This window comes from Periophthalmus magnuspinnatus, chromosome 5 (genome assembly GCF_009829125.3).
Source record: "Periophthalmus magnuspinnatus isolate fPerMag1 chromosome 5, fPerMag1.2.pri, whole genome shotgun sequence".
Taxonomy (NCBI): domain Eukaryota; kingdom Metazoa; phylum Chordata; class Actinopteri; order Gobiiformes; family Gobiidae; genus Periophthalmus; species Periophthalmus magnuspinnatus.
This window is the reverse complement of record NC_047130.1, coordinates 161,181-173,469: the sequence shown is the minus strand read 5'-3', so window position 1 is coordinate 173,469 and position 12,289 is coordinate 161,181. Positions and strand designations below refer to the sequence as shown.

The 12,289-nt window shown below is 44.0% G+C and overlaps 2 protein-coding genes across 2 annotated transcripts in view; one reads left to right on the top strand and one right to left on the bottom strand.

The window, feature by feature from the left end:
- Positions 1 to 2,433, top strand: part of LOC117370902 (ER membrane protein complex subunit 3-like) — a 12,390-nt gene extending 9,957 nt beyond the window's left edge. The window contains exons 7-9 of the mRNA XM_033966450.2: positions 104 to 183; positions 1,019 to 1,101; positions 1,265 to 2,433. Coding sequence (XP_033822341.1) covers positions 104 to 183; positions 1,019 to 1,101; positions 1,265 to 1,363 — 262 coding nt within the window. The 3' untranslated portion in view covers positions 1,364 to 2,433. The remainder of the gene's footprint in view (positions 1 to 103; positions 184 to 1,018; positions 1,102 to 1,264) is intronic.
- Positions 2,434 to 3,098: 665 nt separating this feature from the next.
- Positions 3,099 to 9,258, bottom strand: sqstm1 (sequestosome 1). Its single transcript, XM_055222149.1, has 10 exons — positions 9,242 to 9,258; positions 9,152 to 9,193; positions 8,086 to 8,267; positions 6,785 to 6,880; positions 5,979 to 6,340; positions 5,534 to 5,690; positions 5,174 to 5,242; positions 4,911 to 5,053; positions 4,046 to 4,274; positions 3,099 to 3,257 (listed from the first exon to the last, which is right to left on the bottom strand). The coding sequence occupies exons 3-10, from the start codon at positions 8,252 to 8,254 to the stop codon at positions 3,100 to 3,102; spliced, it is 1,383 nt and encodes a 460-aa protein (XP_055078124.1). The 5' UTR covers positions 8,255 to 8,267; positions 9,152 to 9,193; positions 9,242 to 9,258; the 3' UTR covers position 3,099.
- Between the last annotated feature and the right edge of the window lie 3,031 nt (positions 9,259 to 12,289).

Below are 12,289 nucleotides of genomic sequence, written 5' to 3'. Positions count from 1 at the left end.
GTCAGGGGGCGGAGTCAGGGGGCGGAGTCAGGGGGCGGAGTCAGGGGGTGGAGTCAGGGGGCGGAGTCAGGGCTGGTTCTAACCTGGTTCTGTCTGGTTTTAGGGTGAGCTCCGCCTCCTGGTACTTCCTCAACGTGTTTGGGCTCCGCAGGATGTACGGCCTGGTCCTGGGCCACGACAACTGTGAGTCTGGAGTAAACCTGGTTTAGTCCCTGTAGAGTCACCTACAGACCTACCATAGACCTACACACAGACCTACAAATCTACCACAGATCTACAGATCTACCACAGACCTACAGACCTACAGACCTACACACAGACCTACCACAGACCTACAGACCTTCAGATCTACCACAGACCTACAGATCTCTAAACCTACATAAACTTCTGAGCGGTTCAGAGATTGTCGATTGTTGCTCCAGGATGAGCTAAAGTGAAGAAGCCTCTGTATTTTACGTCGCTATTGTTTTTTTCCTTTGTTTTATTTGAACCTCAGTCTCATATCGATTAAAAAAACTGTTTCTGTTTTGTCATTAGCCTAATTAACTGTCGTTAATATTCGATTGATTAGGCAGAGAGGAGTTTAAACAAACGATCCCAGATACTTGATAAACACTGTTCATTTGATTAAACAAACTTAAAAATCACAAACTTAAATCCATGGGTTTTGTAAATGTGTCGCCGGCTCTTACACATTTGAATTTAATCCTTTAAATGAACAGATTTAACGTTCACAAAATGAAGGAGCTCTCTATTTTAGGGTTTTATTTCTCTCATGATGCAACACAAAATTCAAATTCCTTCATTATATATTTTCTTAATCATTTCCATTAAAAATATTCAGATCCAGTAACATGAGGAGTTTTGTAGAGCAGGTGTTTATTTGATCAGACAGATTATACAGCCTGTCCCAGCCCCAGATTAGTCCCGGTCCAGTCCCGGTCCGGTCCCGGTCCGGTCCCGGTCCAGTCCCGGTCCCGGTCCAGTCCCGGTTCTTCCTGAAGTGTCTCTGTTGCAGATGTGGACCAGACCCAGATCCTCCAGGACCAGATGACCGGGTCGGCCATGAGCATGCCCCCAGACCCCAACAAGGCCTTCAAGGTAAGACTCCATCTAGAAGGAAGCTGGAGGAGAGGAGGGTGGAGGAGAGGAGGAGGGACGAGTGGAGGAGGGACGAGTGGAGGAGGGACGAGTGGAGGAGGGACGAGTGGAGGAGGGACGAGTGGAGTGTCCACTCAGTCCTCAGTTTGTCTTTGGTCCACAGAGTGAGTGGGAGGCTCTGCAGGTCGTCGAACACAGATGGGCTTTAGAGAATGTGGAGGACGAACTGATGGCCCACAACCTGGACCTGAGCTTCAACTGAGGACAGAAGGAGGACAGAAGGAGGACAGAAGGAGGACAGAAGGAGGACAGCAGGAGGACAGCAGGAGGACAGCAGGAGGACAGCAGGAGTACACCTGGATCACACCAGGATCACACCGGGACTACACCTGAGGACCTGATGCCGCCTTAAAGCCACAGAGATCCAGTTTTTGTTGTAAAGACTTTGTTAAATTATGAAACGATCTGAACAGTGAGTCATTTCGTGCCAAACTTTCAGAGACGAGTTGTAAAAGTTTGTTGATGCCAAATAAATGTTAACGTTTGTTCAGCCACGTTTAGAGTCGAAATAAAAGTTAATTTCAGTCATGAGCCTTGTCCTGAACAGACGTCTGAGAACTGAAAACTGAAACTTATTTTAAGTAGTTTTCTTCATAACTCGTGTCAAATGTATCAAAGGAGCATTTATTATTATTATTATTATTATTATTATTATTATTATTATTATTATTATCATCATCATCTACCCCTTCCTATTGAACAGATCATTCTTGCACAAACCTCCAGAGCCTTTTACACAGTCGGTCCAAGTGTCTTGTCGTTGTCCTATAGCGCCCCCAGTGGGCAGTAGTACAAACAGCACATGCTCTGACCTGCAGAGCCACACAAACATGCTCAGAGTCTGTTCACTCACATTTACTCAACTACAACTATATTTCGAACATGATACTGAGGCTCAGTGTTCGTTGTGTGTATTTCTTTGCAATAGTGGGAGATTTTTTGCCATAAAATAAGGCCTCAAATCCTACGAAAAGTACTTGTTACCTTCCAGTCCAGTTAAAAAATGTAGTGGAGCAAAAAATACAAATACTGCTCTCAAATATAGTGAAGTAAAAGTAAAAAGTATCCACTGTAAAATGTAGTTAAGCACATTACCAATACCTAAAAATTCGACTTAAGTGCAGTACTTTACTATTACTCGGTTACAAGTTTGACTTTCTGCACTGCTCCTTCGGATATAAGTTATAAGTTTATGTGTTTTCTGATCCATCCTAAACATGTATTTTATTAAACATGTATTTTATTGTTTATAATATTGTGTATATTGTATTTTATGTTGTGTAAAAACAGCTCTAAAAACACAGAGGTACTTTTTGTTTGCTGTTTATTCTCACAGACTGAACGTGGAAAGAGAATTATAGTAAAAAAAAACAAAGATATGATCAAAATCACAGTGGTTAAATGCTGATTAAAACAAGAACAGATCATTTAGAAAAGAAAACACTCGCCCCAAACAGAACAGTTTTAGAGGAAATGAGACTTTACGGCGCCTCTTTCAGATAAACCAGTGATGAAGAATACTTTGAGTGTTTAGTATTCTGGAAATAAAAACATTTTCAAATTAAAATGTGTTTTGTACTGTGTTGTAGTACATGGTCCAATCAGAGTACTTTATTCTGTATACTCTAAATACTTTAACACTGAGTTGCATATTATTATAATTGTGAAGATGCAACAGGATTAAAAACAGTTTCATCTTTGTTTCATAAACTTTCTGATTCTGTGCAGTTTGCAGCACAAAATAACTGATTACCAGATTACAATTACTAAAAATGAGTACAGTTACTTTTCCATTTGGTGGTGTCAGTATTCAGAGTACGTATTTTCAGTGTACTTATTTACTTCTCAACACAGATTACACAGATGTAAGAGGACGTGGGGTTTAGGGACAGAGGTCTGGGGCGAGTGTGACCGGAGCAGTTAGCTTTAGCATTAGCTTTAGCTGCGTTTGTTGTTGGCGTTATACTGGATGGCGTCCAGAGCCGCTCCGATGTCGCCTCCTTTGGCCTGGAGCAGTCGGGTCAGCCACCCCCCCTCATCTGTGAAGCCCATGGACAACATCTGAGACAGCGCCTCCACCAGGCGAGGGTCCGCCTCTGCAACCAGACGAGAAGACATCAAATATCAAGTGTGACAGGGACGTGTGTGTGACAGGGATGTGTGTGTGTGACAGGGATGTGTGTGTGTGACAGGGACAAGTGTGTGTGACAGGGACAAGTGTGTGTGTGACAGGGACAAGTGTGTGTGACAGGGACGTGTGTGTGTGTGACAGGGACAAGTGTGTGTGACAGGGACAAGTGTGTGTGACAGGGACAAGTGTGTGTGTGACAGGGACAAGTGTGTGTGACAGGGACGTGTGTGTGTGTGACAGGGACAAGTGTGTGTGTGACAGGGACAAGTGTGTGTGTGACAGGGACAAGTGTGTGTGACAGGGACGTGTGTGTGTGTGACAGGGACAAGTGTGTGTGACAGGGACAAGTGTGTGTGACAGGGACGTGTGTGTGACAGGGACAAGTGTGTGTGACAGGGACGTGTGTGTGACAGGGACGTGTGTGTGTGACAGGGACAAGTGTGTGTGACAGGGACAAGTGTGTGTGACAGGGACGTGTGTGTGACAGGGACGTGTGTGTGTGACAGGGACAAGTGTGTGAGACAGGGACGTGTGTGTGTGTGACAGGGACGTGTGTGTGTGTGACAGGGACAAGTGTGTGACAGGGACAAGTGTGTGACAGGGACAAGTGTGTGTGACAGGGACAAGTGTGTGTGACAGGGACAAGTGTGTGTGACAGGGACGTGTGTGTGACAGGGACGTGTGTGTGACAGGGACAAGTGTGTGACAGGGACAAGTGTGTGCCAGGGACTCTTGACCTGTCACATGTCTTACCTTCAGGGAGGTGGGGGTAGAGTGCTGCCTCTCTGAGTCCACTGGGTCCTGGGTTGGGGCCGGTGGGTGGGTTGGGGCCGGTGGGTGGGTTGGGGTCCTGGTTTGGGGTGGTCTTGGGTTCGGGGCTGGGGGCCATCTCCAGGTCTTTAGGGTCCAGAGACTGCAGCTCCCCGGTCGAGGGGTCCACCTCCTTACAGCACAGGTCAGTCCACTCCTCATCAGAGCCAGTCTGCGGAAAACAAAACACCAACCACATCATGTTACTTTATTACATTACATCATCAGATTCTAGAATGTGAACACAACCGATTAAAACTGTGCAGCTGACGTCGACATTCACAGGGGTGTGACGCCAACTACAGGCACTGCTCTGTCTGAAACTCTGTTACTCAAATTAGAGTTTTTATGTGACACAGTCTGACACTAAAGAGTTGGAACCACAACAGATGAGCTGATCTGTGCAGTTAAGTCTCTCCCACATAAAATTACAGTCACAAGATTGCTAGCATTAGCATTAGCCAACAGATTTTCAGTGAGTCACTCTCACCTTTTGTTGAAAATCAAACTCCTAAACAGGGCCATGAGCTCAGACTGATCACAAGCTCCTGAAAATGTGCTCTTTAAATGTATCATCTAAACAGAACTGAAGAAGCGGCTTGGATGAGCAGCTCAGTCAGCAGATAAGTCAGTTCTTTAAGGTCAGATTGTGTTAAAACAAAGCTCAGATTAAAGTCTAACTTGAGAACTTCAGACAGAGCAGTGCCTACAGTTAGCTTCACCCCCACAGTGAATGCTGATGACACCAGCTGCAAAGTATCAATAGAACTAAGCCAGGTCTACAGCAGAATTACTATATGTGGCTTACCGCTGCCGGAGCCTCTTTAGCTCCGCCCTCTCCTGCAGCAGACCCGTCCACTTCCGCCTCCATGTCCATGTCAGCGCTCTGATTGGGCGGAGTCACTTTGGTGCGCTGTCCCTCATGTTCTACGTCGATGTCCACGTCAATCCCTTTAACACAAGGCACCGCAAGTCAATACAAATACAGATGTACTATACAGGATCAAAATGGCGGAGGACACAGGGGCCTCTGCTGTACCAAACCACGCTCTGTGTTTTATTAAAACTCACCCAGAGGACTCAACATGGCCGCCACTCCTTCTCCAATGTTCTTCAGGAAGTCCACATTGGTCTGGGCCTCTAAAAAGGCATCCAAAATCAGAAATCAGGGTAGAAAAGGAGCAAAGTAGGTCTAAACCAGGTCTAAAGCAGGTCTGAAGCAGGTCTAAAGCAGGTCTAAAGCAGGTCTAAAGCAGGTCTGAAGCAGGTCTAAAGCAGGTCTGAAGCAGGTCTAAAGCAGGTCTAAAGCAGGTCTAAAGCAGGTCTAAAGCAGGTCTAAAGCAGGTCTAAAGCAGGTCTAAAGCAGGTCTAAAGCAGGTCTAAAGCAGGTCTGAAGCAGGACTAAAGCTGGTATCAGAGTACATGACTTACCAGAGGAGGGTCCAGGCTCCTCGGGCCCAGGGTTGGGTTCACCGTTGGGTCTGGCCTGGTTGGAGTTCTGGGCCTGGTTGGAGGCCTGGGCTCCACGGTTCTGGTTCAACACGCAGTGTCTCATCCACTTCATCCACTTCCCCCGAGGGAGCCAATGCTGAGAGACAAATACTACTGTTACTACATATATTACTACTAGTGTTACTACTACTACAGCAACTACAAATATAACTATGACTACATTAGTACTATAACCATATCACTACAATTACTGCCACTACTCCAGGCCACTTACTACTACAAAATAACTATTGCTACCACTGCAGTTCCCACTTGTCCATGACTTGTGTACTACAGTTCATCCCCGGCTCGTACCGGCGCGGCTCGTACCGGCGCGGCTCGTACCGGCGCGGCTCGTACCGGCGCGGCTCGTACCGGCTCGTACCTGTATGGGGTGCCAGATGGGCAGCAGCACGTGCTCAGTGTGCACTCCTTTGGCCTGGCAGCTGCCGCACAGGTCGTAGTTGGGGCAGACGGAGCACTTGAAGCGGGTCCCTGTCACCGGCCCCTCACAGCCATCGCAGGTCACGCCGGGGTGGACCACCGGAGGGCAATGCGGTCCGAACGGCCCAAACGGTCCAGGGGGTGGGCCAGGCGGGCCGGGAGGAGGGACCTGGGGCCCATGGGGCGGGGCATGTGGGCCTGGGGGTGGGGCGTGGGGTCCAGGAGGCGGGGCGTGGTGAAAAGGTGGGAATCCAAATGGAGGAAAGGCGTAAGCGGGGAAGTCACGCCGATGCTCCTTCTTCTCTGGAAAAGCACAAGAAGAGCAGAATTCAGTGATGCGACTAACACTCGAACTGTTCATGAAACTGCTACAGGGTTTTGGAACAGCTTTGACATGAAGTGGACATTTTGGCTCAGATTCTCATGTGATGATACATTTTCATAACTGTTGATATAGAACACAAACACGGCTCTGCACCTGGAACATCGAGTCCACTCTGACACTGTACTTAAAAAACATAACATAGATAGAAGATATTTTACTCCTCCTGTTACTCCTCCTGTCTTCACTGCTATTATAACTCCTTTGTTACCAAACCACATCATAACCAGTGTAGAGGAAATGCCTTAAGCCCTGAGTCATGCTGGGTTAAGTCCAACAGTAACATGTGGTTATTGGCTCTGAGCCCTTCATGCAGAGCCAAAATGGCAGGGATGCGCCGTGACCCAAAATGGCGGGAGTGTTACCTTTGATGTAGAGTCTGAAGGTGTTGTCTTTGACACAGGCCAGAGCCATCACCAGCTCGTCATCAGAGGAGAAAGCCACCATATCCTCATCCTCATCTGAAACACAAAACAGGAGTAAGAACGGGCTGGACCAGGTGTGTGTAAGATCAGATCTGCCTTTATTAGTCCCACAGTGGGGAAATTCCAGTATTGCACCACACAGTTAAAGAACAGAAGGAAAATGGAACATGCAATAAAACAAGATAATGGATAAATAGCTTAAAATAATTTAAAAATAAACTAAAAATAGACTCTAATAGAACATCTTCGTAAAGTGACTTGAGTATTGCACATAGGTGTGGTTGAATGACACATGTTCTGTATGTATATATATATATATATATATATATATATATATATATATATATTACACACAGACACACTCACATATATAATTATGTTCAGACCGTATAAGATTTGGATCACTTCCATTTGAATAGGCCTTTTCAAGTGTTGATTTAGAGTGAAATATTCATTCTATCCAGGTCTACACCAGGACCAGACTAGGGTCTAAACCAGGACTAAACCAGGACCAGACCAGGGTCTAAACCAGGACCAGACTAGGGTCTAAACCAGGTCTAATCTAGGACTAAACCAGGTCTAAACCAGGACTAAACCAGGACCAGACCTGTGCTCATCCTGTTGGTACGATCTGTATGTGGACACTATGGAGCAGAGTTGGGTGGATTGACTGGTTCTGTAACTGCTGTTTTTGTTCTTGGTCGAGTGGAACCAGTTCTGCTCAGAGCTGCACTGTCACGCTAACCCTAACATGCTAACAACACGCTAACAACACGCTAACAACACGCTGAGGATGCACACATGCATGAATGCTGTAACTACAAAAATGTGAAACATGATTCAAGGAAACTGCAGGTCATGAACTGCTGCTTATTAACAACTACAGTGTTTAGCATGCTAATGTTAGCATTGTTGACCTATTCAAACTAGTTGGACAGTTCTCTATGTACAAGGCATCTGCCTCTGACCTGATGTCCTGTGTTAGTCTGGTTTAGACATGATTTAATATGGCCCTGCTTTTGTGCCGCCTCACTCACTTAGTCCTGGTTCAGTACTCGTTTAGACTTGGTTTAGTCAGGATACACCTCCTGTCAGGTTTAGGTCCCAGTTTGGTCCCGGTTTGGTCCCGGTTTGGTCCCGGTTTGGTCCCGGTTTGGTCCCGGTTTGGTCCCGTTTTAGTCCCGGTTTAGTCCCGGTTTGGTCCTGGTTTGGTCCCGTAGTAGTTACGTGGCTGTGTGTACCTTTATAGAAGAGGGTGAAGGACAGGTTTTGCAGGTGGCTGAAGGCTGCGGTGACTTTGCGGCTCAGATACTCGAAGCTGGCGCTGACGTCATGGTCCACGGTGAAACGCCGGATCTCCTTCACCGTATCCTCTTTGCCCAGAAGGTAGGCCTTCACTGTCACCGACATGTTTACGGCAGACCTACGGAGAGAGGGCAGAGACAAACCAAAGAGTCAAATACTGTTACTTAAAGGGCCCATATTGGATCTATGTTATAACACTGTCTCCTGGTCTCAAACAGACCTGGAGTGTTTTTGTTTTATTCACACATGTTTAACACACAACCCCTGACGATTTAGGCTGAGTTCTTCTCTCAAACTGAAAACACTCTTGTGATGTCATCATTTAGGTAACAGGAATCTAGTTATAGAAAATACAGACATATTTTCCACTTAAGTAGAAACAGGAAGAGAAGAAATATCATAAAAATCTGCCAAATCATGGGATGACAAACAGGCTCCTGTAAACAGGGAGCAGGTGAACAGCTGAATGGCTCCATAAAGTAAAGATAAGAACAAGTTTGTGCTGCCAAACCCTCTACAGACGCCACAAGACAAACACGGAAGTGACACAAGTATGAAGTACGCAGCAAGAAAAACAAGGACTAACCCAGGACTAACCCAGGACTATACCAGGACTAAACCAGGACTAAACCAGGACTAAACCAGGACTAAACCAGGACTATACCAGGACTATACCAGGACTATACCAGGACTAAACCAGGACTAAACCAGGACTAAACCAGGACTAAACCAGGACTAAACCAGGACTAAACCAGGACTATACCAGGACTATACCAGGACTAAACCAGGACTAAACCAGGACTATACCAGGACTAAACCAGGACTAAACCAGGACTATACCAGGACTAAACCAGGACTAACCCAGGGGTAAATGCAGGTTTAAAGTGGAGCTATAAATGAGATACAAACCAGGACCAAAGCTGGGCCTCAAATCAGACTTTAACAAAGAGACATGACGCACCATTCAATCTGTGTAAACTATTTACAACAGTAAACACTCACCGCAGACTCTGGAGACTCTCGGGCTGTATCTCGGGCTGTATCTCGGGCTGTATCTCGGGCTGTATCTCGGGCTGTATCTCGGGCTGTATCCGGGTCTGGGTGTGTTAAAGCGGATACTTTATCCTTGGACACTTCGGAGCACGGCGCACAAACCTCTGGAGGAGCAGAGTTTGACGCAGCATTAAAACCAGGCTCTTATGTTTACAAACACAGCGCGTTCCCATTGGCCGCACGGCCCGACACTTCCGGGGAGTGGGCCAATCAGAGGCGAGCTGTAACAGGGCGGGGATTTTCCCCGGACAGTCAGCTGACCGTGCGTCAGTGCGGCGGTCACGCGCCGGGAAAACGCTGAGTCACTGTGATTTAAAAGAGTTATGATTTAAGAAAAAAAACAAACATTACAACATCAAATTATGTTATTATATATACAAATACTGTTATATACATGTACTTAGTCACTGTGATTTAACACAGAGTTATGATTTAAGAAAAAACAAACATTACAACATCAAATTATGTTATTATATATACAAATACTGTTATATACACGTACTTAGTCACTGTGATTTAAGAAAACGCATGTTATATATACTTATATTTATACTGTTATATACATAATTTAAGAGAGTGTTATGGTTTAAGAAAAAACAAACATTAGAACATAAACTATTATATACTGTTATATACATGTACTTATACTGTTATATACATGTACTTGTACTGTTATATACATGTACTTGTACTGTTATATACATGTACTTATACTGTTATATACATGTATTTATACTGTTATATACATGTAATTGTACTGTTATATACATGTACTTGTACTGTTATATACATGTACTTGTACTGTTATATACATATAGGCGGAAATCACCCCCTCCCTCTGCATTAACGCTTTATGACAACAAGTGAATTATGGTAAAAAAAACAAAAAACCCAACTATGTCTATATTATAATGTACACAGTATCCACACAGTTCACTGACATTAAATAAGTCTGAAAATGAAAACCTGATCACCCCTCGTGTTGTAACACATTGGTTTAGTCCATCCTCCCCTCTCTGTTGTTGCACATTGGTTTAGTCCGTTGCACTGGTGACGCGCATGCGCGTGTCAGGGCTGTCCGTTAGTGTCAGTTTTCGCGCCAAAGAGACAGAAAATCGGCAAAAATGTTTATCTAATGTCAACAAAACCTCGTTATATAATTTAGAAAGTCAGTTTTCTTTACTGTTACACATTTTACATAAAGTAAAGGAGCAGAATAAGTCCAAACATGGAGAAAAGGTGAACATTAGGTCATATTTCTGTCCAAAACACAGAGTAAGTTAATAAGCTTTGCCAAATATAATGTTGTAGACTTTGAAGAGTGAATATATATAATTTAATGTTATAGGAACAGGATCCTGAAAAAGAAGAAGGAGCAGCTGTTACAAAACTTTAGCCACACTCCTGTCAGGTAAGTTTATACGTTTTGGTTAAGAAATGTAGGACACCAGAGGAAAACATGAGTTTAAGCTCGATACGAACAATATGTGAACTCAAGACGCTTCTGGTCAGTGTGACCGAACTGTTCTGAGATTAAACAACAAATACTCCAACTGAATGAACAGCAGCTCAGGTCACAACACAAGACACAACTGAGTGAACTCAGGTCACAACACAAGTCACAACTGAGTGAACTCAGGTCACAACACAAGACACAACTGAATGAACTCAGGTCACAACTGAGTGAACTCAGGTCACAACTGAGTGAACTCAGGTCATGACACAAGTCACAACTGAATGAACTCAGGTCACAACTGAATGAACTCAGGTCACAACTGAATGAACTCAGGTCACAACACAAGTCACAACTGAATGAACTCAGGTCACAACACAAGTCACAACTGAATGAACTCAGGTCACAACTGAATGAACTCAGGTCACAACTGAATGAACTCAGGTCACGACACAAGTCACAACTGAGTGAACTCAGGTCACAACACAAGTCACAACTGCAGCAACAAATGCACCACTCACGTTTTAGCCTCTGGGTTTAAACGTCTGAGCCAAAAGCTCAATGGATTTTCTTACCAGTAACAGAAGAGCTGCAGAAACAGTGTCTCCAGTGTGGGACTTTTACAGTGTCTCCAGTGAGGGACTTTTACAGTGTCTCCAGTGAGGGACTTTTACAGTGTCTCCAGTGAGGGACTTTTACAGTGTCTCCAGTGTGGGACTTTTACAGTGTCTCCAGTGTGGGACTTTTACAGTGTCTCCAGTGTGGGACTTTTACAGTGTCTCCAGTGAGGGACTTTTACAGTGTCTCCAGTGTGGGACTTTTACAGTGTCTCAAAGTCAAAGTGTTGTGTTTAATAATATCCACATTCAGTCACATGAGCCTGTGCAGCTCTCGCTCATTTCCACGTCAGTTTTGAGTTAAACTGTAACTGAACAGACATCACTTCGTCTATGAACTTTTAATAATGGAATTACAGTCATAACGTGATTAAAGCTTGAATAATATTTTTGCTTAATATTTGCCATTAATTTACATACAAAAAAATTGAGTAAAATATGACGTAGTGCTTCTATTTAATCTTGAAATGTTTCTTTTTATCAATAGTTACTTTTATATGTCATTGTGAAAGTTAAACAAGTATCTACTGTTCAACTTTTTCACATTTTAATGATGGAGGCTCCATAATCTCCTCTGTTTATGGGACACACTGGATTTTGTGTTTTGTTAAAGTGTGTTTAAAACATTTACCACTTTGATATTAGATTTTTTTGGCTAAATCTAAAGAAAAAAAAAAAAAAAGTCTTACATAGAGTATTTGGAACGTGTTCCATCTGTGCAGAGACGAGAGACCCCGAGGTCAATGTGGGAATCACCTCCAAAGGTCACGGAGAATGAGCCAAGATCCTGTGGGACCAGAAAAGTGCAGGAACAGCAAAGATACTGTAGAACCTTCAAGCTATATATATATATATATATATATATATATATATATATATATATATATATATATATATATATATATATATATATATCCATCCAAATTTAAAATAAATGGATCCAAATCTTTTGGATCTATTTATTTTAAAGAGCCGTTCACAAGGTTGGCTCTTTTTGAATTTATGTATATGACAGAA

Bases quoted from the DNA above. Each gene is read 5' to 3' on its own strand.
- sqstm1 (XM_055222149.1), bottom strand. From the start codon at position 8,254: ATGTCGGTGACAGTGAAGGCCTACCTTCTGGGCAAAGAGGATACGGTG. The intron at 6,341-6,784 runs GTAACACTCCCG...GTGCTTTTCCAG, and splicing joins CTTCAGACTCTACATCAAAG to AGAAGAAGGAGCATCGGCGT. The intron at 3,258-4,045 runs GTAAGACATGTG...GTCTGGTTGCAG, and splicing joins CTACCCCCACCTCCCTGAAG to AGGCGGACCCTCGCCTGGTG.